This window comes from Panulirus ornatus, chromosome 2 (genome assembly GCF_036320965.1).
Source record: "Panulirus ornatus isolate Po-2019 chromosome 2, ASM3632096v1, whole genome shotgun sequence".
NCBI classification, from domain to species: domain Eukaryota; kingdom Metazoa; phylum Arthropoda; class Malacostraca; order Decapoda; family Palinuridae; genus Panulirus; species Panulirus ornatus.
Window position 1 is genome coordinate 96806923 of NC_092225.1, and position 25152 is coordinate 96832074.

Sequence of the window (25152 nt, forward strand, 5' to 3'; positions counted from 1 at the left end):
ACGAGAACATTATCATGGAAAGCAAAAATGGGGATGTTTGAAGGAATAGTGGTTCCAATGGTTGCGAGGCGTGGGCTATAGATAGGGCTGTGCGGAGGAGGGTGGATGTGTTGGAAATGAGATGTTTGAGGACAATGTGTGGTGTGAGATGGTTTGATGGAGTAAGTAATGAAAGGGTAAGAGAGATTTATTTGATTTGATTTATTTTGCTTTGTCGCTGTCTCCCGCATTAGCAAGGTAGCACAAGGAAACAGACGAAAGAATGGCCCAACCCACCTACATACACATGTATATACATACACGTCCACACACTTAAATATACATACCTATACATCTCAACGTATACATATATATACACACTCAGACATATACATATATACACATGTACATAATTCATAGTCTGCCTTTATTCATTCCCATCGCCACCCCACCACACATGATATAAAAAACCCCTCCCCTTTCATGTGTGCGAGGTAGCACTACGAAAAGACAACAAAGGCCACATTTGTTCACACACAGTCTCTAGCTGTCATGTAATAATGCACCGAAACCACAGCTCCCTTTCCACATCCAGGCCCCACACAACTTTCCATGGTTTACCCCAGACGCTTCACATGCCCTGGTTCAATCCACTGACAGCAAGTCGACCCCGGTATACCACATCGTTCCAATTCACTCTATTCCTTGCATGCCTTTCACCCTCCTGCATGTTCAGGCCCCGATCACTTAAAATCTTTTTCACTCCATCTTTCCACCTCCAATTTGGTCTCCCACTTCTTGTTCCCTCCACCTCTGACACATACATCCTCTTGGTCAATCTTTCCTCACTCATTCTCTTCATGTGACCAAACCATTTCAAAACACCCTCTTCTGCTCTCTCAACCACACCCTTTTTGTTACCACACATCTCTCTTACCCTGTTATTACTTACTCAATCAAAATGCCTCATACCACATATTGTCCTCAAACATCTCATTTCCAGTACATCCACCCTCCTCCGCACAACTTGATTTATAGCCCACGCATCGCAACCATATAACATTGTTGGAACCACTATTCCTTCAAACATACCCATTTTTGCTTTCCAAGATAATGTTCTCGACTTCTACACATTCTTCAACGCTCCCAGAATTTTCGACCCCTCCCCCACCCTATGATTCACTTCTGCTTCCGTGGTTCCATCCGCTGCCAAATCCACTCCCAGATATCTAAAACCCTTCACTTCCTTCAGTTTTTCTCCATTCAAACTTACTCCTCAATTGACTTGTACCTTAACCCTACTGTACCTAATAACCTTGCTCTTATTCACATTCACTTTCAGCTTTCTTCTTTCACACTCTTTATCAAACTCAGTCACCAGCTTCCGCAGTTTCTCATATGAATCAACCACCAGCGCTGTATCATCAGCGAATAACCACTGACTCACTTCCCAAGCTCTCTCATCCACAACAGACTGCATACTTGCCCCTCTTTCCAAAACTCTTGCATTCACCTCCCTAACAACCCCATCCATAAACAACTTACACAACCATGGAGACATCACACACCCCTGCCGCAAACCTACATTCACTGAGAACCAATCACTTTCCTCTATTCCTACACATGGTTATAAAAAGAGCATGGTTAAGAGAGCAGAAGAGGGTGTATTGAAATGGTTTGGTCACATGTAGAGAATGAGTGAGGAAAGATTGACAAAGAGGATATATGTGTCAGAGGAGGAGGGAACAAAGAGAAGTGGGAGACCAAATTGGAAGTGGAAAGATGGAGTGAAAAGATTTTGAGCGATCGGGGCCTGAACATGCAGGAAGGTGAAAGGTGTGAAAAAAACAGAGTGAATTGGAACGATGTGGTATACCAGGGTCGATGTGCTGTCAATGAATTGAACCAGGGCATGTGAAGCATCTGGGGTAAACCTTGGAAAGTTTTGTGGGGCCTAGATGTGGAAAGAGAGCTGTGGCTTTGGTGCATTATACATGACAGCTAGAGACAGAGTGTGAATGAATGTGGCCTTTGTGGTCCTTTCCTAGTGCTACCTCGCACGCATGCGGGGGGAGGGGGTTGTCATTTCATGTGTGGCTGGGTGGCAACAGGAATGAATAAAGACAGGAAGTATGAATTATGTACATGTGTATATATGCATATGTCTGTGTATGTATATATATGTATATGTTGAAATGTATAGGTATGTATATGTGAGTGTGTGGACTTGTATGTATATACATGTGTATGTGGGTGGGTTGGGTCATTCTTTCATGTCTCTATGCATTACCTCACTAACACAGGAGGCAGCAACAAAGTATAATAAATAAATATATTATTTATTCATCATACTTTGTCTCCCGCATTAGCGAGGTAGCGCAAGGACACAGACGAAAGAATGGCCTAACCCACCCACATACACATGTACATACATACACATCTTCACACGTATATATACATAGCTATAAATTTCAACATATACATATATATATATATATATATATATATATACATACACAGACATAAAGCATATACACATGTACATAATTCATACCTGCTGCCCTTATTCATTCACATCGCCACCCTGCCACAGATGTAATAACCCCCTCTCCCTTGCACGCATATGAGGTAGCACTAGGTAAAGACAACAAAGGCCACATTCGTTCACACTCAATCTCTAGCTGTCATGTATGATGCATCGAAAACACAGCTCCCTTTCCACATCCAGGCCCCACAGAACTTTCCATGGTTTACCTCAGACGCTTCTCATGCCCTGGTTCAATCCATTGACCTCACATCAACCCCGGTATATCACATCGTTCCAATTCACTCTATTCCTTGCACACCTTTCACCCTCCTGCATGTTCAGGCCTCGATCACTCAAAATCTTTTTCACTCCATCTTTCCACCTCCTATTTGGTCTCCCACTTCTCATTCCCTTCACCTCTGACACATATATCCTCTTGGTCAATCTTTCCTCACTCATTCTCTCCATGTGACCAAAGCATTTAAATACACCCTCTTCTGCTCTCTCAACCACACTCTTTTTATTACCACACATATCTCTTACCCTTTCATTACTTACTTGATCATACCACCTCACACCATATATTGTCCTCAAATATCTCATTTCCACCACATCCACCCTCCTCCGCACAACTCTATCTATAGCCCATGCTTCGCAACCACATAACATTGATGGAACCACTATTCCTTCAAACATACCCATTTTTGCTTTCCAAGATAACGTTCTCGACTTACACACATTTTTCAACGCTCCCAGAACTTTTGCCCTCTCCCCCACCCTATGATTCACTTCCGCTTCCATGGTTCCATCCTCTGCCAAATCCACTCCCAGATATCTAAAACACTTCACTTCTCAGTTTTTCTCCATTCAAACTTACCTCCCAATCGACTTGTCCCTCAACCCTACTGTACCTAATAACCTTGCTCTTATTCACATTTACTCTGTTTTCTTCTTTCACACTTTACCAAACTCAGTCACCAGCTTCTGCTGTTTCTCTTCCAAATCAGCCATCAGCACTGTATCGTCAGTGAATGACAACTGACTCACTTCCACAACAGACTGCATACTTGCCCCTTTCCAAAACTCTTGCATTCACCTCCCTAGCAATCCCTTCCATAAACAAATTAAACAACCATGGAGACATCACGCACCCCTGACGCAAACCAACATTCACTGAGAAAGTATATATATATATATATATATATATATATATATATATATATATATATATATGGCTGATTCATGTGAGAAACTGCAGAAGCTGGTGACTAAGTTTGGTAAAGTGTGTGAAAGAAGAAAGTTAAGAGTAAATGTGAATAAGAGCAAGGTTATTAGGTACAGTAGGGTTGAGGGTCAAGTCAATTGGGAGGTAAGTTTGAATGGAGAAAAACTGGAGGAAGTTAAGTGTTTTAGATATCTGGGAGTGGATCTGGCAGCGGATGGAACCATGGAAGCGGAAGTCGATCATAGGGTGGGGGAGGGGGCGAAAATCCTGGGAGCCTTGAAGAATGTGTGGAAGTCGAGAACATTATCTCGGAAAGCAAAAATGGGTATGTTTGAAGGAATAGTGGTTCCAACAATGTTGTATGGTTGCGAGGTGTGGGCTATGGATAGAGTTGTGCGCAGGAGGATGGATGTGCTGGAAATGAGATGTTTGAGGACAATGTGTGGTGTGAGGTGGTTTGATCAAGTAAGTAACGTAAGGGTAAGAGAGATGTGTGGAAATAAAAAGAGCGCGGTTGAGAGAGCAGAAGAGGGTGTTTTGAAATGGTTTGGGCACATGGAGAGAATGAGTGAGGAAAGATTGACCAAGAGGATATATGTGTCGGAGGTGGAGGGAACGAGGAGAAGAGGGAGACCAAATTGGAGGTGGAAAGATGGAGTGAAAAAGATTTTGTGTGATCGGGGCCTGAACATGCAGGAGGGTGAAAGGAGGGCAAGGAATAGAGTGAATTGGAGCGATGTGGTATACCGGGGTTGACGTGCTGTCAGTGGATTGAATCAAGGCATGTGAAGCGTCTGGGGTAAACCATGGAAAGCTGTGTAGGTATGTATATTTGCGTGTGTGGACGTATGTATATACATGTGTATGGGGGTGGGTTGGGCCATTTCTTTCGTCTGTTTCCTTGCGCTACCTCGCAAATTTGTGGGAGACAGCGACAAAGCAAAAAAAAAAAAATATATACATATATATATATATATATATATATATATATATATATATATATATATATATATATATATATATATATATATATATATATATTTTTTTTTTTTTCTTTTTTTTATACTTTGTCGCTGTCTCCCGCGTTTGCGAGGTAGCGCAAGGAAACAGACGAAAGAAATGGCCCAACCCCCCCCATACACATGTACATACACACGTCCACACACGCAAATATACATACCTACACAGCTTTCCATGGTTTACCCCGGACGCTTCACATGCCTTGATTCAATCCACTGACAGCACGTCAACCCCTGTATACCACATCGCTCCAATTCACTCTATTCCTTGCCCTCCTTTCACCCTCCTGCATGTTCAGGCCCCGATCACACAAAATCCTTTTCACTCCATCACTGCATATATACATATATATGCAGTTACTTCCTACTCAAGGAGTCCCTTCTTTATGAGGTTCCTGCAGGACCTGGGAAGCTGCCACATCCATTAGTCTGGACTATGGGTCACAAGCGCTCTGATGGTGTGAGCATGTACATCCATAGAGTGCAGGGCACTCAGTATCTTCTTTATGGTAGCTGCATTGTGGGCATTAAGGGTCTTGGGTAATGATGAAATGACGTTTGTTGGGTAATAGGGATGAGTGATGTCTAAAGCACAGACAGGAAAGAGTGACTTCTCTCTGTCTTGGGAGTGTGTCTTTTGATGGGTGTATGTCTGGTGGGTTGGAGTTTATGACTGAGTTGGGAGAGCTGTTGTTTAGTGCCTGAGAGGTCATGCTGTGTGTATACGTTTTAATAGTGTTATATACATCGCTTGGAAAGCAATTTTATACTAAAATACTGAAGGCTGGAAAAGTTATTAATCATGATGTATCGTAATATTACAAAGACTGCATTTTACCATAATTCATTAGTGCAAATGATCTGTAAGGTCATATACAAATGACATGGATGGAGACTATAATACATCAAACTAAGAAAGTTGGAAGGAAAAACTGGTTAAATTGCCAAAAGGTTAGCAACATTTGGTTGAGCAGTATTACACCAACCCTTTTCCCATCATCATTAAATGAATCAACTTTTCCTGTTGAAGAAAAGTTAATGCAAACAAGATTCCTACAAACATCAAATCAGATGAGTGAAATAATAAATCTTAATTTCACAAAAAGTATGAGGTTAATAAAACAGTCAACCTGCTCGACCTTACCAATCCCCCATCCCAACCTTAGCCTATCACAAAATTACCCAATGGTAGTAAAACGTCTAGAACTTGTCCAGAAACAAAATGACATACGAGAAAATACATAAAGTACACATATCAGTACTTGACTCATCAATGATGAAATATATCAAAATCATGGGCATAATAACCACTGAGATACTTTGCCATTAACTTCCTTGATAATCAAAACATGCATTGTTACAGATTAAGACTAACCTAAACAGTTATTACGAGTTACAAGATAAAATGCTGAGGATTCTAGAGATTGTAGTCGAATTTGAAAGGATCATATCGTTTATTTTCCAAGGTTCTCCTCCAATGGAGACCATACAAGGTCGTTACTCGCTCTCATCTCGATGGTCTGGTTACACTTAGGAGAAGGGATACCTCGCCATAACCTACATGGAATCAATAGTCAAACCCATCAGGAAGTATCCACGACCACAAATGAAATAACACAGCTTAACCAATTTAAAATACATTAATCTACTGAGGTGGTCGACCGACCAGAACTTTAAATCCCCAAACTTCCTCCCTCCGACTACAGAGAAATTACAGGACTGTATTTCATTCCCTCAAGCTAAACACCTTCATCGCACCTTAATAAGGTGTCTCAATTCTCATCTAGAGGTACAGTCAAGTCCCACATCGATTAAGAAAACTCACAAATATATAAATGGCTCGGCCCAACACACTCTGACACACTGAACACAACTACGATTCAAAACATTGTCAACATTGCGCCCATTGGTCGGTTTAAACGGAACTGCCAACTCTACCAAGTTCCATAGATTTGCCACCATCTCTCTAATGAAATATGACAAAAATCTTAGTCAGTTTCCTTTATTTAAAGAATTCTGCTTCTTCTGTATTAATAAAGATAGATGTTTGCCTATTTTACATTAAGGGTTTCTGTTTTTCAGCCTGCCAGGAGTTAGGGTTTGTTGGTACGCCCGATGCCACACGAACGTCGTTGTGTGGACGAAAATTCGAAATGAGCGACATTTTTGCGCTCAGTTTATTATATACCTCTTCTAATTCAAAATAACTTCTTAGGTCCCTCCTTAGTCACAAGTATAGATCGTCGTAATACATTTTTCATTACGACTCGAAACTGCCCTCTTGTGGTCACTGCAACGGATATACTTTGCTAAATACGTATATTTCCTTCAAAAGGAATTACTTTCTTGATTCAGATTATTGCCATCAACTTGTTTTGATATGTTATATGGATGTTGCAAATGCATCTAGCTAATACAACATCGAATTTATCTTTTTCTTCCAATATTACTCCGTCTATTATGATTAGGATTAATCATGGCGTTATGATTATATTCAGCACTTGTGGTAAAGATGTATGTTTAGCCACATACATTTGCCCATAAAGTTTTGCTGAATATAATCCTCGCCATTGAAGGCCGCCCTAAGCCTGGGACAACAGTCCTGGGCACTTCTGAACAGCATTTCCCGACGCAGGTCCATAAATTATCACTACTATCTAGTCTCTAGCATTCTCATCAATACATCCGCCTCTGCGGGTTGGATCATGATACGTGGACTTCCACAAGTACTTCCTATATTTCAAGTCTGCACAGTAAGTTGATTCGTCAGATGATATCAATGTTTCCAGCCAAACCACCTCTATATACGAACCTTTTCCACTGTCATGCGATCCCTAATCATTCTCCTGTTTAACTCGTCTTCAGCAGCCCCACCAATGATCAATTTTCTGAATTCATCTTTGCAAAAATAATGAGTGGTATGATGATGAGAACGTTCACAACGAGTGGCAGAAAGCTGATGGTGAAAAGGTTTAGTGCGGAAATAAGAGCAAATAGATCACTGCTGTATTGTGCAGTTTGCTATTTAAAGAGATGTATTTCGATTTATAGAAATACAACAAGCAAAATTGGATGCCTGGAGCCTGAGAATGACAGAAAGAGTAAAGGACTTTTAACTTGACAGACAAAAGAAGAGATTTGACCTTCTGTTTCACTCTATTCTCTTTTCTGTCGTTAATACCATTATCCCCCTCAGCCAAACCCACATACACGTGTATACATAGACGCCCACACACGCACATATACATACATGTATATTTCAACGTATATATACATATACATACACAGATATATACATATATACACATGTACATATTCATACTTGCTGCCTTCATCGATTCTCGTCGCCTCCCCGCCATATATGAAATAGCACACACCCCTACTCCCTTCAGCGAGGTAGCGCCAGGAAAAGACAAGAAAAAAAAAAGGCCACATTCGTTCACACTCAGTCTCTAGCTGTCATGTTTAATGAACCCAAACCACAGCTCCCTATCTACATCCAGGCCCTACATAACTTTTCCTGGTTTACCCCAGACACTTCACATGCTCTGGTTCAATCCATTGACAGCACGTCGACCCCGGTATACCACATCGTTCCAGTTCACTCTATTCCTTGCATGCCTTTCACCCTTCTGCATGTTCAGGCCCCAATCGCTCAAAAAAAATTTTCACTTCATCATTCCACCTCCAATTTGATCTCCCGCTTCTCCTTCTCTCTACCTCTGACACAGGTATATCCTCTTTGTCAATCTTTCCTCACTCATTCTCTCCATCTGTCCAAACCATTTCAACACACCCCTCTTCTGCTCTCTCAACCACACTCTTTTTATTACCACACACTTTAAAAACTCATTATAAGAAGTATTTCTCATTCTCATTTCAAATCTGGTATTAAGATAACATTTAGTCCTCTTAACGACATTCAATTGAACAAATAAATCAAGTCAATTTTAGAATATTTCTGCTACTTTGCATCGTAATTACTGAGTGTGTGTCGGTAACTAATAGCATTATGATATATTTTACATAATTATTTCCAATATAGAAGTGTTTTAATATCTTATCTTTCAAATTTGAAACAAAAGTTTTTGGAGCTAAAGAATACCATTCAGTTTTTGGTACTTTTTCTCAGTAAGATACATTTCCTTTATAAACTTATTATAAGAAGTATTAATTCATGCTGAATACAAATTTTGTGTTACAATAACGTTTAGTTATCTTAATGACGCTCAATTCATCTGTTAAATGAAATGACTTTTAGAATATTTCTGTTCGCTGGCATCGTATCTACTTTGTATGTATCGGTGATTGAGAACATTATGATATATTTTCCATGATTATTTCAAGTATGGAAGTGTTTGACTATTTTATCTTTCAATTTTGAGAAAAAAATATAGATTTCCTTTAAGAATTCATTATAAGAAGTATTTTTCATGCTGAATACAAATCTGGTATCAAAATAATGTTGATCGTCTTTATGACTTTCAAATAAGCTGTTGAATGAAGTCAATTTCAAGATATTTTCAACTCCTTTGCATCGTATTTACTTGATATGTATCGGTAACTGAGAGATTTATGATATATATTTCCATAATCATTTCAAGTATAGAAGTGTTTGAATATCTTATCTGTCAATTCTAAAGCATAAAAGTATTTTCAGCTAAAAATTACCTTCACTCTTTGGCATTTTTTTCAGAACATATATTTCACGTAAAAACTCATTATAAGAAGTATTTTTCATGCTGAATCCAAATCTGGTGTTAAAACTTCGTTTACTCATCTTTATGTCATTCACTGAATCCGTTAAAAAAAAAAGAAGTCAGTTTTGAAGCATTTTCTTCTCCTTTGCATGGTATTTACTTGGTATGTATCGGTAACTTAGCATTATCATATATTTTCCATGATTTTTTCAAGTATAGATGAGTTTGAATATCTTATCTTTCAACTCTAAAACAAAAAGTTTTTTTGAGCTGAAAAATACCCTTCAATTTTTGGCATTTTTCTCAGAAAAAAATAGATTTCCTTTAAAAACTCAATATAATTAGTATTCTTCATGTTGAATACAAATCTGGTGTTAAAATGTATCGTTTAGTCATCTTCACGACATTCTAATTAAGCTGATAATTAAAGTCAATTCTAAAATGTTTTCTGGTTCTTTGCGTCGTGTCTACTGGGTATGAATTGGTGACTGAGAGCATTATGATATATGTTCAATGACAATTTCACGTATAGAAGTGTCTGAATATCTTATATTTCAATTTTGAAACAAAATGTTTTTTGGAAGCTAAAACTTACCTTCAATATTTTTTTTCTTTTCAGGAAGAAAAAAGGTTTCCTTTAAAGACTCATTATAAGAAGTATTTTTTATGCTGAATACAAATCTGGTGTTGAAATAACGATTAGTTTTCTTAATGACACTTAATCAAGCTGTTAAATGAAGTCAATTTTGAAATATATTTGCCTCATTGCATCGTATTCAGTAAGTATGTATCGGTCAGTTAGAGCATTATGATATATTTCAAGTATAGAAGTGTTTGAATATCTTATCTCTCAAGCTGTGAAACAAAAGCTATTTTGAGATCAAGAATACCCCTATTTAGGGGCGTATCTAGGAGAAATGGCGCCTATGGCAAGCACTGAAATTGCGCCCCTGGCTTGATCCAAAAAAATGTACATATAGTGGATGTATAAAAAAAATAAGGGCGTAAATGGGGAGGTGATAACAAGTAGTGGTGATGTGAGAAGGAGATGGAATGAGTATTTTGAAGGTTTGTTGAATGTGTCTGATGACAGAGTGGCAGATATAGGGTGTTTTGGTCGAGGTGGTGTGCAAAGTGAGAGGGTTGGGGAAAATGATTTGGTAAACAGAGAAGAGGTAGTAAAAGCTTTGCGGAAGATGAAAGCCGGCAAGGCAGCAGGTTTGGATGGTATTGCAGTGGAATTTATTAAAAAAGGGGGTGACTGTATTGTTGACTGGTTGGTAAGGTTATTTAATGTATGTATGACTCATGGTGAGGTGCCTGAGGATTGGCGGAATGCGTGCATAGTGCCATTGTACAAAGGCAAAGGGGATAAGAGTGAGTGCTCAAATTACAGAGGTATAAGTTTGTTGAGTATTCCTGGTAAATTATATGGGAGGGTATTGATTGAGAGGGTGAAGGCATGTACAGAGCATCAGATTGGGGAAGAGCAGTGCGGTTTCAGAAGTGGTAGAGGATGTGTGGATCAGGTGTTTGCTTTGAAGAATGTATGTGAGAAATACTTAGAAAAGCAAATGGATTTGTATGTAGCATTTATGGATCTGGAGAAGGCATATGATAGAGTTGATAGAGATGCTCTGTGGAAGGTATTAAGAATATATGGTGTGGGAGGCAAGTTGTTAGAAGCAGTGAAAAGTTTTTATCGAGGATGTAAGGCATGTGTACGTGTAGGAAGAGAGGAAAGTGATTGGTTCTCAGTGAATGTAGGTTTGCGGCAGGGGTGTGTGATGTCTCCATGGTTGTTTAATTTGTTTATGGATGGGGTTGTTAGGGAGGTAAATGCAAGAGTCCTGGAAAGAGGGGCAAGTATGAAGTCTGTTGGGGATGAGAGAGCTTGGGAAGTGAGTCAGTTGTTGTTCGCTGATGATACAGCGCTGGTGGCTGATTCATGTGAGAAACTGCAGAAGCTGGTGACTGAGTTTGGTAAAGTGTGTGGAAGAAGAAAGTTAAGAGTAAATGTGAATAAGAGCAAGGTTATTAGGTACAGTAGGGTTGAGGGTCAAGTCAATTGGGAGGTGAGTTTGAATGGAGAAAAACTGGAGGAAGTGAAGTGTTTTAGATATCTGGGAGTGGATCTGTCAGCGGATGGAACCATGGAAGCGGAAGTGGATCATAGGGTGGGGGAGGGGGCGAAAATTTTGGGAGCCTTGAAAAATGTGTGGAAGTCGAGAACATTATCTCGGAAAGCAAAAATGGGTATGTTTGAAGGAATAGTGGTTCCAACAATGTTGTATGGTTGCGAGGCGTGGGCTATGGATAGAGTTGTGCGCAGGAGGATGGATGTGCTGGAAATGAGATGTTTGAGGACAATGTGTGGTGTGAGGTGGTTTGATCGAGTAAGTAACGTAAGGGTAAGAGAGATGTGTGGAAATAAAAAGAGCGTGGTTGAGAGAGCAGAAGAGGGTGTTTTGAAATGGTTTGGGCACATGGAGAGAATGAGTGAGGAAAGATTGACCAAGAGGATATATGTGTCGGAGGTGGAGGGAACGAGGAGAAGAGGGAGACCAAATTGGAGGTGGAAAGATGGAGTGAAAAAGATTTTGTGTGATCGGGGCCTGAACATGCAGGAGGGTGAAAGGAGGGCAAGAAATAGAGTGAATTGGAGCGATGTGGTATACAGGGGTTGACGTGCTGTCAGTGGATTGAATCAAGGCATGTGAAGCGTCTGGGGTAAACCATGGAAAGCTGTGTAGGTATGTATATTTGCGTGTGTGGACGTGTGTATGTACGTGTGTATGGGGGTTGGGCCATTTCTTTCGTCTGTTTCCTTGCGCTACCTCGCAAACGCGGGAGACAGCGACAAAGTATAAAAAAAAAAAAAAAAAAAAAAAATAAAAAAAATAAAAAAAATATATATACAGTGTAATTATAAACTGTTGAGGAGTTAGGCCAAACTAAATCTATATAAACTCTTAATTTTTTTCTTTTTTTGCTTTGTCGCTATCTCCCGCGTTTGCGAGGTAGCGCAAGGAAACAGACGAAAGAAATGGCCCAACCCACCCCCATACACATGTATATACATACGTCCACACACGCAAAATATACATACCTACACAGCTTTCCATGGTTTACCCCAGACGCTTCACATGCCCCGATTCAATCCACTGACAGCACGTCAACCCCGGTATACCACATCGCTCCAATTCACTCTATTCCTTGCCCTCCTTTCACCCTCCTGCATGTTCAGGCCCCGATCACACAAAATCTTTATCACTCCATCTTTCCACCTCCAATTTGGTCTCCCTCTTCTCCTCGTTCCCTCCACCTCCGACACATATATTCTCTTGGTCAATCTTTCCTCACTCATTCTCTCCATGTGCCCAAACCATTTCAAAACACCCTCTTCTGCTCTCTCAACCACGCTCTTTTTATTTCCACACATCTCTCTTACCCTTACGTTACTTACTCGATCAAACCACCTCACACCACACATTGTCCTCAAACATCTCATTTCCAGCACATCCATCCTCCTGCGCACAACTCTATCCATAGCCCACGCCTCGCAACCATACAACATTGTTGGAACCACTATTCCTTCAAACATACCCATTTTTGCTTTCCGAGATAATGTTCTCGACTTCCACACATTCTTCAAGGCTCCCAGAATTTTCGCCCCCTCCCCCACCCTATGATCCACTTCCGCTTCCATGGTTCCATCCGCTGCCAGATCCACTCCCAGATATCTAAAACACTTCACTTCCTCCAGTTTTTCTCCATTCAAACTCACCTCCCAATTGACTTGACCCTCAACCCTACTGTACCTAATAACCTTGCTCTTATTCACATTTACTCTTAACTTTCTTCTTTCACACACTTTACCAAACTCAGTCACCAGCTTCTGCAGTTTCTCACATGAATCAGCCACCAGCGCTGTATCATCAGCGAACAACAACTGACTCACTTCCCAAGCTCTCTCATCCCCAACAGACTTCATACTTGCCCCTCTTTCCAAAACTCTTGCATTCACCTCCCTAACAACCCCATCCATAAACAAATTAAACAACCATGGAGACATCACACACCCCTGCCGCAAACCTACATTCACTGAGAACCAATCACTTTCCTCTCTTCCTACACGTACACATGCCTTACATCCTCGATAAAAACTTTTCACTGCTTCTAACAACTTGCCTCCCACACCATATATTCTTAACACCTTCCACAGAGCATCTCTATCAACTCTATCATATGCCTTCTCCAGATCCATAAATGCTACATACAAATCCATTTGCTTTTCTAAGTATTTCTCACATACATTCTTCAAAGCAAACACCTGATCCACACATCCTCTACCACTTCTGAAACCACACTGCTCTTCCCCAATATGATGCTCTGTACATGCCTTCACCCTCTCAATCAATACCCTCCCATATAATTTACCAGGAATACTCAACAAACTTATACCTCTGTAATTTGAGCACTCACTCTTATCCCCTTTGCCTTTGTACAATGGCACTATGCACGCATTCCGCCAATCCTCAGGCACCTCACCGTGAGTCATACATACATTAAATAACCTCACCAACCAGTCAACAATACAGTCACCCTCTTTTTTTAATAAATTCCACTGCAATACCATCCAAACCTGCTGCCTTGCCGGCTTTCATCTTCCGCAAAGCTTTTACTACCTCTTCTCTGTTTACCAAATCATTTTCCCTAACCCTCTCACTTTGCACACCACCTCGACCAAAACACCCTATATCTGCCACTCTATCATCAAACACATTCAACAAACCTTCAAAATACTCACTCCATCTCCTTCTCACATCACCACTACTTGTTATCACCTCCCCATTTGCGCCCTTCACTGAAGTTCCCATTTGCTCCCTTGTCTTACGCACTTTATTTACCTCCTTCCAGAACATCTTTTTATTCTCCCTAAAATTTAATGATACTCTCTCACCCCAACTCTCATTTGCCCTTTTTTTTCACCTCTTGCACCTTTCTCTTGAGCTCCTGTCTCTTTCTTTTATACGTCTCCCACTCAACTGCATTTTTTCCCTGCAAAAATCGTCCAAATGCCTCTCTCTTCTCTTTCACTAATACTCTTACTTCTTCATCCCACCACTCACTACCCTTTCTAATCAACCCACCTCCCACTCTTCTCATGCCACAAGCATCTTATTTGATCAAAATTGTAACGTAGAAGTGGTAATGCAACGGATAGTAGCAAAATATTACTATAGTTGAAAAGTAGGCGCTTTATATATATATATATATATATATATATATATATATATATATATATATATATATATATATATATATATATATATATATATATATACACACATATATATATATATATATATATATATATATATATATATATATATATATATATATATATATATATATATATATATTGGGGTTGAGAGAGCTTGGGAAGTGAGTCAGTTGTTGTTCGCTGATGATACAGCGCTGGTGGCTGATTCATGTGAGAAACTGCAGAAGCTGGTGACTGAGTTTGGTAAAGTGTGTGAAAGAAGAAAGTTAAGAGTAAATGTGAATAAGAGCAAGGTTATTAGGTACAGTAGGGTTGAGGGTCAAGTCAATTGGGAGGTGAGTTTGAATGGAGAAAAACTGGAGGAAGTGAAGTGTTTTAGATATCTGGGAGTGGATCTGGCAGCGGATGGAACCATGGAAGCGGAAGTGGATCATAGGGTGGGGGAGGGGGCGAAAATTCTGGGGGCCTTGAAGAATGTGTGGAAGTCGAGAACATTATCTCGGAAAGCAAAAATGGGTGTTTGAAGGAATAGTGGTTCCAACAATGTTGTATGGTTGCGAGGCGTGGGCTATGGATAGAGTTGTGCGCAGGAGGATGGATGTGCTGGAAATGAGATGTTTGAGGACAATGTGTGGTGTGAGGTGGTTTGATCGAGTGAGTAACGTAAGGGTAAGAGAGATGTGTGGAAATAAAAAGAGCGTGGTTGAGAGAGCAGAAGAGGGTGTTTTGAAGTGGTTTGGGCACATGGAGAGAATGAGTGAGGAAAGATTGACCAAGAGGATATATGTGTCGGAGGTGGAGGGAACGAGGAGAAGAGGGAGACCAAATTGGAGGTGGAAAGATGGAGTGAAAAAGATTTTGTGTGATCGGGGCCTGAACATGCAGGAGGGTGAAAGGAGGGCAAGGAATAGAGTGAATTGGAGCGATGTGGTATACCGGGGTTGACGTGCTGTCAGTGGATTGAATCAAGGCATGTGAAGCGTCTGGGGTAAACCATGGAAAGCTGTGTAGGTATGTATATTTGCGTGTGTGGACGTATGTATATACATGTGTATGGGGGGGGGGTTGGGCCATTTCTTTCGCCTGTTTCCTTGCGCTACCTCGCAAGCGCGGGAGACAGCGACAAAGTATAATAAATATAAATAAAATAAATATATATATATATATATATATATATATATATATATATATATATATATATATATATATATATATATATATATATATCACAAAACCATTAACGGTTTTAAAAATGTCAGTCGGGTGGCATATGTCAAAAACCAAACCTGTTGAGTGGCGCGGCGCCCCCCTTTTCATGAGACGTTCAGGGCCCCTGCCCCTACCTGCCTTCCCCGAGATACGCCACTGGTCACAAACGACGGCGAAATTACACACGTTGACCCTGGTGGCCAGGTAGGTAGTATACTCCCTCTAGTACCGTCCATCGGTGCTAATTTCTCCCCCCGACTGCAATGTTCAACGGTGATAATTCCACCCCCCCCCCCCACTCCTCCATCGGCGTCCTCCTGTGATAATTCCACCCCCCCCCCCCCACACTGGGAATACAATGTTCCACTTTGTATAAACTAACTCACTCCAGCTTGTATATTCAGTGCCTTTATCTTGCTTGGATTTCCTCAGTTGGAGTCGACCCCCGGGGATGGATCTGCCTTGAAAGTTCATTCGCACGCAAGTCGTACTCACCAAAACTCACCAAAATATTAATTTCCTCTGGATATAAAACATGGCTTCGTTGAGGCTGGTGATTTGAACCGAGCGTTTCCCTTGCGTTTAACCTCTTGGATACGAAGGTACGACCCGTGGGTAAGGCGTACGACCCCCATGAGTACGACGGTATGACCCCATGAGTACGACGGTACGACCCCATGAGTACGACGGTACGACCCCATGAGTACGACGGTAAGACCCCATGAGTACGACGGTACGACCCCATGAGTGCGACGGTAAGACCCCATGAGTGCGACGGTACGACCCCACGAGTACGACGTACGACCCCATAAGTACGACGGCACGATCCCGTGAATACGACGGTACGACCCCATGAGTACGACGGCACGACCCCATGAGTGCGACGGTACGACCCCACGAGTACGACGTACGACCCCATGAGTACGACGGCACGACCCCATGAGTACGACGGCACGACTTCTTCAGCGCAACGACCAATTAGCGCGACAGTACGACCCCTGAGCACGACGGTACGACCCTTGAAGGACGAAGGCACTACATTGCGTTGTGATATGCTCTAAGATCGTACCGTTGTCCTCAAAGGGTCTATGTTGATAATTCAATGTAATTATAATCCATGAAATTATCTAATGTAATATCTTTTTGTCTGTAATAATTTTTTCGTGACTTGTGCCGGACGGGTCTAAGGGAGGTTGAGGTAAAGCAAGCTGTCAAGATTCATTTTCTTTTTTCTTTCTTTCTTTTTTGCTTTGTTGATTTGGAGGGACGTGCGGGCTCCGAGGAGCCGAAGAGTTTTGGAGGGAGTTGGTTGGAGAGGGACTTGAGTGTGCAGTGACCGTGGAACAGCTCGAGGAAATTAAGAACAGACGGAGGAGAGCAATAGAGAAGTAGGCTGCATTGACGTACAATTATATACGTGTGTGTGTGTGTGTGTGTGTGTGTGTGTGTGTGTGTAATACACATACATGTACACATAAGATATATAAGACTGAAAGACTGGGGCAACACTAGTATAAAACACTCTCCCTCCAACACAAAAGTAATCAAACACACAACATACAGACATTTAAGAAGTTATGGGACAGGAAACTGTTCCAGAAATGAGACCCAGCAAATGTCGAACTCTCTCCACATACAAAACAAATAGGTTATTACACACACACACACACACACACACACACACACACACACACACACAATATTTATGCAACAGGCATGAGAGTATGTTCATATTTGCTCACAAGATGAAACTCTCTGTCTCTGTCTCTCCCCTGACTCCTCCACCCCCACATGACAGCTCTCCACCCCCGCAGGTGGAGGAGTGGGCGTGCGCGGGCCGACCTATATAGTGGAGGGGTTGAAGACGCTTGGGCCACACTGGCGCTGAACCTGGAACCCGAGCAGCCAGCAGCAGCAGCCTCCAGACGACTCAGCCACATAAGACAACCCCAATCTACCAGGCCCCTTTCACCACTTCGATCCGTCGATAACGAATTCTTTATCAATCGATAAAAAGAACGTTGATGTCGATCTGCTATTGATACACACGTATAAGGTACTTTTTATTCTTATCACTGTAGTCACTTTCCTTCCTTTTCGTCAGGGAAAGATTGCTTCGTTGGGTTTAAAGACCAGCTATTTGAAAAGCCAGTCGCTACTTTTCCTCTCATATCCGGATACATCTTATGGTAAAGGCGTAGTTGCTAACTTTACAACCATCAACCAACAACTGTTGCAGACGCCTGTAGAAGGACGTACCCACTACGATCAGCCAGCCCATTATCATAACAACATAACTAACATAATCTCTTCTTACTGGTGTAAAACTTTGAACTGTAATCCTGGAAATATATAGAAAGCATAACTGGTAACCAGGGATTGTTCACCTTGCATCTCTCTCTCTCTCTCTCTCTCTCTCTCTCTCTCTCTCTCTCTCTCTCTCTCTATTATATATATATATATATATATATATATATATATATATATATATATATATATATATATATATATATATATATATGATATTTCTATTTTCTGGCTCAGAAACCGTACGTCGACCGCATTAAAGCGCAGCTGTGTGAGCTTCAAACGGGCAGTTTGCTGCTTGCCGTCACTTGTCCATTGGTGGGCGTGAGTTCATCTCGGGCGGCGCGGCGGCTTCAGTGATGGGCGTCGGTGTCGGGGTGGTGATGGTGGTGGTGGGCGTAGTGTGGGCGGCCAGTGTCCAGAGCGGCCATGGTCTCCAGCGGGCCACACCGCCTCACGAGTCCCCACGATGGGCGCTCCTCTCAAACACTCCTACAGGTAGGTCTTAGGCCCCAGTTTCTTGTGTATGTAGAAAAAATTTCTCATTGTCGAAACATGGCCAGTTCTACCACAATGTACAGTACAACAAGTCTGATAGAACATCACATTTTGTTATGAAAATATCAGCAAAATGCTGACTTGTCCAAATTCTTGCGGGATCCATGTGCTTAATTCTCCTTTTCATTTTCCTTTTGATTTTGATAAACGATGTCAGGAGACAAAATTCACAGCTCAGCAGAGACCGAAGCGTTTTTTCTTTTTTTTTTCGGTATTTTCCTGCTGAACGAGACTGGTAGAATATCACAGTAGGTCATAAAATGGATTCTGGTGTTTGCTTTTTTTTCATCTTTTAGGGAGAAGTAAATTCCTGTCATTCTCAGTTGAAATTCTCTCCTTCACGACATACCAGCAGTGTAAGTCATTGGAATGGTGTCAGGTTTTAAGATGTTCCTAGAATTAATTTCTCAAAAAAGATGCCACTGTATTATCAGAAGAAAAGAAATTATTTATTTTAAATTCGCTTCCTCAACTGTAGTAGTCATATTGGAACTAGGAAGCGATAGTTATGTTCCTACTGTAGTGCTAGGGTGTAGTAATTATGTTCGTAATGTAGGGCTAAGATGCGGTAGTTATGTTTTAACTGTAGGGCCAGGATGCATTAATTATGTTCCTATTGTAGGGCTAGGATGCTATAGTTATATTCGTATGTAGGACCAGGATGCAGTAGTTATTTTCCTACTGTAGGGCTAGGGTTTAGTAGTTATGTTCGTACTGTAGGGCTAAGATGCAGTAGTTATGTTTTAACTGTAGGTCCAGGATGTAGTAATTATGCTCTTAGTGTAGGGCTAGGATGCTGTAGTTATATTCGTACTGTAGTGCTCGCATGTAACAGTTACATACCTAATGCAGAGATATAATGCAGTAGTTACATTCGTCTTGTAATGCAAGAATGCAAAATTTATATGCAGGCCGTAACGCAAGAATGCAATAGTTAACATCTGTAAGTTATTATAAAGATTGCAGGTAATTATAGCGTGAAGCTAAGATGCCGTAGTTATATTCTTGTTTGGCTAGGATACAGGGGTTTTATTCCCGTGATAATGATACCATGAGTAAGTATATTAGTTTCATGTTGTGTATCCTAAAATAATTTCATAATCCTTACCGGATTATTTGATGATTATTTTTCGTTCAGACTAGTATCAACAATATACACACTAACACCAGATTAATTATGTGGACCATATCTTGTTATCCGCTCAAATGTAGTCTCTAACACCAGATTAATTATGTGGAACTTATCTTGTTATCCGCTCAAATGTAGTCTCTAACACCAGATTAATTATGTGGACCTTATCTTGTTATCCGCTCAAATGTAGTCTCCATATATATATATATATATATATATATATATATATATATATATATATATATATATATATATATATATATATATTGGAAAGGATCACAATTTTGCGCGTGATCAAGATATTCCTATGAGTCCACGGGGAAAATGGAACACGATAAGTTCCCAAGTGCACTTTCGTGTAATAATCACATCATCAGGGGAGACACAAGAGAGAAATATAACAGTCAGTTGATATACATCGAAGAGACGAAGCTATGACGCCATTTGGTAAACATGCGATTGTCCAATGTAAATGTGAATAAGAGCAAGGTAATTAGGTACAGTAGGGTTGAGGGTCAAGTCAATTGGGAGGTAAATTTGAATGGAGAAAAACTGGAGGAAGTAAAGTGTTTTAGATATCTGGGAGTGGATCTGGCAGCGGATGGAACCATGGAAGCGGAAGTGGATCATAGGGTGAGGGAGGGGGCGAAAATCCTGGGAGCCTTGAAGAATGTGAACATTATCTCGGAGAGCAAAAATGGGTATGTTTGAAGGAATAGTGGTTCCAACAATGTTGTATGGTTGCGAGGCGTGGGCTATGGGAGAGTTGTGCGCAGGAGGATGGATGTGCTGGAAATGAGATGTTTGAGGACAATGTGTGGTTTGAGGTGGTTTGATCGAGTAAGTAACGTAAGGGTAAGAGAGATGTGTGGAAATAAAAAGAGCGTGGTTGAGAGAGCAGAAGAGGGTGTTTTGAAATGGTTTGGGCACATGGAGAGAATGAGTGAGGAAAGATTGACCAAGAGGATATATGTGTCGGAGGTGGAGGGAACGAGGAGAAGTGGGAGACCAAATTGGAGGTGGAAAGATGGAGTGAAAAAGATTTTGTGTGATCGGGGCCTGAACATGCAGGAGGGTGAAAGGAGGGCAAGAAATAGAGTGAATTGGATCGATGTGGTATACCGGGGTTGACGTGCTGTCAGTGGATTGAATCAGGGCATGTGAAGCGTCTGGGGTAAACCATGGAAAGCTGTGTAGGTATGTATATTTGCGTGTGTGGACTTATGTATATACATGTGTATGGGGGTGGGTTGGGCCATTTCTTTCGTCTGTTTCCTTGCGCTACCTCGCAAACGCGGGAGACAGCGACAAAGCAAAAAAAAAAAAAAAAAAAGATATATATATATATTTTTTATGACTAGGATGTAAATCGCTTATTCACCAATTGTATTGTATGACTTTCGTAAGATTTTAAGTACTTTCTTTGATAAGATTTTTAAAAGTTTATTTGTCAAATTTATGCATTTATCTTCCCATTATTTTTTATGCGTAAGAATCATTCGAATATATTGCGGAAGCCGTGGACTCTGATCATATACAATATAAACATATTCATGTATACCTTTCATGTGTGTATTTATGGCTTAGTGATCATTTGGCAGTCGATAGGCATTTAGTCACCGCTTATAGATTTTGGTAAATCAGTAAAAAAGGGAAAACAGGATATTGCAAATAAGACATTCTTTCAATAAAATAAATAGATCGTGAATTTCGTGTTTACGCTTGTACTATTTTAAGACATAAATCAACGTCGAGTAATTATAAATGGCAACAGATCTAGCTTGACCATTGTGTTCAGGTGGCAATATGCTTAAATGTATATAACCTCCTGGAATAATCCAAGAGGAGGAGGCGGGTATTGGCGGTTCTCCCCGAGCCTATTGGTCGCCGCGAGCGAAGACGCATCCATCATCTTCCATTACCCCGCATTAGACGCCACAAAGCAGTTGACAGACTCGATAAAAATCTATCCTAGTTTACGGAGGAGAGGCTCGTTTCTGCAGGGTGGGGGAAATGGGGAGACACCTGATTTTTTCCAAGGGAACTGGCTAGTTTGACTAGACGTCGGCCGATGTACCCTCCTTCGCCCACTCCACTGCCAATCTCGTCTGGCCACCTCACCCTCTCCAACCCTCCACCAACACCACCACCACCACCACTCGTGCCTCTCTCTCTCTCTCTCTCTCTCTCTCTCTCTCTCTCTCTCTCCTCAACATCCAGCCAACAAACGACATCATCAAGCTCACCTGTCAATTCCGGCCTCGAGTGCGAGGTCGACAAATACCTTATCTCCCCAAGGATATATACGACGCCCCTGGCGGCCCTGACAGTAACTAGTGCCCGCCGCTTGCTGTCGTGCCGTATAGCTGGTATATATATATATATATATATATATATATATATATATATATATATATATATATATATATATATATATATATATATATATATTCTTTCTTTCAAACTATTTGCCATTTCCCGCATTAGCGAGGTAGCGTTAAGAACAGAGGACTGGGCCTTTGAGGGAATATCCTCACCTGGCCCCCTTCTCTGTTCCCTCTTTTGGAAAATTAAAAAAAAATAGAGAGGGGAGGATTTCCAGCCCCCCGCTCCCTCCTCTTTTAGTCGCCTTCTACGACACGCAGGGAATACGTGGGAAGTATTCTCTCTCCCCTATCCCAGGGATAATATATATATATATATATATATATATATATATATATATATATATATATATATATATATAGAGAGAGAGAGAGAGAGAGAGAGAGAGAGAGAGAGAGAGAGAGAGGAAGTGATTGGGGTGGACGTGGGTCCAGCTTGGGGTGGGAACACACACACGGGTACAGTGAGTGGAGACTCCGGGGGGTGTGTGTGTGGGGGGGCCGGGCGGTGGCGACAGGGAATTAAATAGGAGACGTGACGGGTGAGGACGGATGACGGACGGGGTCACGAGTGATGATGGTCGTGGTAGTAGGGCTTCTCTGGTCACTCACCGAGGACTTTCTGTCTACCGTAGAGAAGCCCACCTTACCCTGCTCCCGCTTGGGGTGGTGTAGCCTCGAAGAAGCTTCAGGTGCGCCATAAGAAAGAGGGCCCTACACACACACACACACACACACACACACACACACACACACACACACACAGAAGCGTCCTCCGTGGTATCTAGAAGACAGAGGAAGATGGAGGACGAGGAGGAGGAAGATGGAGGAGGAGGAGGAGGAGCAGTGCTGCGCGCCTTCGTTGTAGGATGGGAGAGGAGGTATCCTAACGGTCAAGCTTCGTGTGGCTGTTCTCCCTACAGAAGCTATAGGAAGAGGCAGCCAGTAGCAGGGTACACACGCAGCCAGCCCACTGGAGGGAATATTACCTGCGGGGAAGCATTAGGGCGAACGGAAAAGGGTTGGTTGAGAAGAGGTGTTAGTTAGGGTAGTCGACTCCAACTCTGGCTGAGGGAGAAAAGGTGCAAACATGACCTTGTGGTGGGGAGGATGAAAATGGCATCACCATGCACAATACCTCAACGTTATCTGGGGTTGTTTTATACCCCACCATTATCTGGGGTTGTTCTATACTCCAACGTTATCTGGGGTTTTATACCCCACCATTATCTGGGGTTCTGTACTCCAACGTTATCTAGGGTTCTATACCCCATCATTATCTGGGGTTGTTCTATACTCCAACGTTATCTAGGGTTCTATACTCCAACCATTATCTGGGGGGGTTCTATACTCCAACGTTATCTGGGGTTATTCTATACCCCACCATTATCTGGGATGTTCTATACTCCGTTATCTGGGGCTATTCTATACCCCAACTATCTGGGGTTGTTGTATACTCCAACATTATCTGGGGTTATTCCACACCCCAAAATTATATAGGGTTCTACACCCCATTATCTGAGGCTGTTCTATACCCCACCATCATCTGGGGTTGTTCTATACTCCCACCATTATCTGGGGTTGTTCTACACCTCAGCATTATCTGGGGCTGTTCTACACCCCAACATTATATAGGGCTGTTCTATACCCCGCCATTTTCTGGGGTTATTTTATACCCCACCATTATCTGGGGTTGTTCTACACCCCAACATTATATAGGGCTGTTCTATACCCCGCCATTTTCTGGGGTTATTTTATACCCCACCATTATCTGGGGTTGTTCTACACCCCAACATTATCTGGGGTTGTTCTAAACCTCAACATTATCTGGGGTTGTTCTAAACCTCAACATTATCTGGGGTTGTTCTACACCCCAACATTATCTGCGGTTGTTCTAAACCTCAACATTATCTGGGGTTGTTCTATATGTATATATGTCTGGAAAGAAATGGTGAGAAACATCCAACATAAGATTCTGATCGCCACAACGATGACGTATTCTCTCTCTCTCTCTCTCTCTCTCTCTCTCTCTCTCTCTCTCTCTCTCTCTCTCTCTCTCTCTCTCTCTCTGTGTGTCTGTCTATCTCCATGACTGATTTTTTTTTTCTCTAGCCCCTGACCCTATATCTACTCTCGCGCAGTGTAAATAGGGTCACATACACACTTAGGTCAACTTAATTTTAATCAGATCACACGACACACACACACACACACACACACACACACACACACACACACACACACACACACACACACACAAATTACGTGTAGAAAAAAGTAGACGGGATTACTTTAAGCTTGTTAAGTATGGGTAAACCCGACTCCTAAAGTAGAAATGGTTATGAGGAGAGGAAAATACGAAAGACGGAGGAGAACCGCCCAATGATGGAATGTCCGTGCCATAACGGTCAATCCTCGCATGCCTGTGGCCTCCGAGACATACACAAACTACCGGAAGCAGCCAGCTACCACCACTTGCTCGCGCCGCGGGTCAAATAAAAGTTTTTCGTACACAACCCAAAGTCGCTCACGGAGATCGGCCGTCTGAAAGGATACTCCTTGTAGAAATGGTGCGTAGCATTCCACAGTTTGGCGAGTTTGTGAAGCATTACGCGCCGTTCGTGTCGTGTTTGAATGTATTCCTTCCATCGATTCGCGAATGGGAGAGAGAGAGAGCGCGCGCGAGGAGCGGAGCGAAGGTCGCTTACCCGCCGCCGGGCCTGATCCACCTCACCTCCGGCGACCGACGCTTGAAATAATGGCGCTTCAGCTGGAGAGGGCGCCTCTGTCTTTCGTTTTCTCTAAAGTTAACTATATATCGCGGC

General features: G+C 41.7%; 2 protein-coding genes across 7 annotated transcripts in view; one reads left to right on the forward strand and one right to left on the reverse strand.

Annotated features, from left to right (window-relative positions):
* The window catches only part of LOC139758668 (uncharacterized), a 260280-nt gene extending 253653 nt beyond the window's left edge, over positions 1-6627 (reverse strand). For 5 of the 6 annotated variants that reach the window (XM_071680307.1, XM_071680288.1, XM_071680282.1 and 2 more), the window contains exon 1: positions 6576-6627. The gene's annotated coding sequence lies outside the window, so the exon portion shown is untranslated. Of the gene's footprint in view, positions 1-6125; positions 6546-6575 lie in introns of those variants that run through there. The other variant, XM_071680263.1, reaches the window with a different exon arrangement.
* Positions 6628-17850: 11223 nt separating this feature from the next.
* Positions 17851-25152, forward strand: part of LOC139753101 (uncharacterized) — a 35784-nt gene continuing 28482 nt past the window's right edge. The window contains exons 1-2 of the mRNA XM_071669192.1: positions 17851-18002; positions 18491-18751. Coding sequence (XP_071525293.1) covers positions 18613-18751 — 139 coding nt within the window. The 5' untranslated portion in view covers positions 17851-18002; positions 18491-18612. The remainder of the gene's footprint in view (positions 18003-18490; positions 18752-25152) is intronic.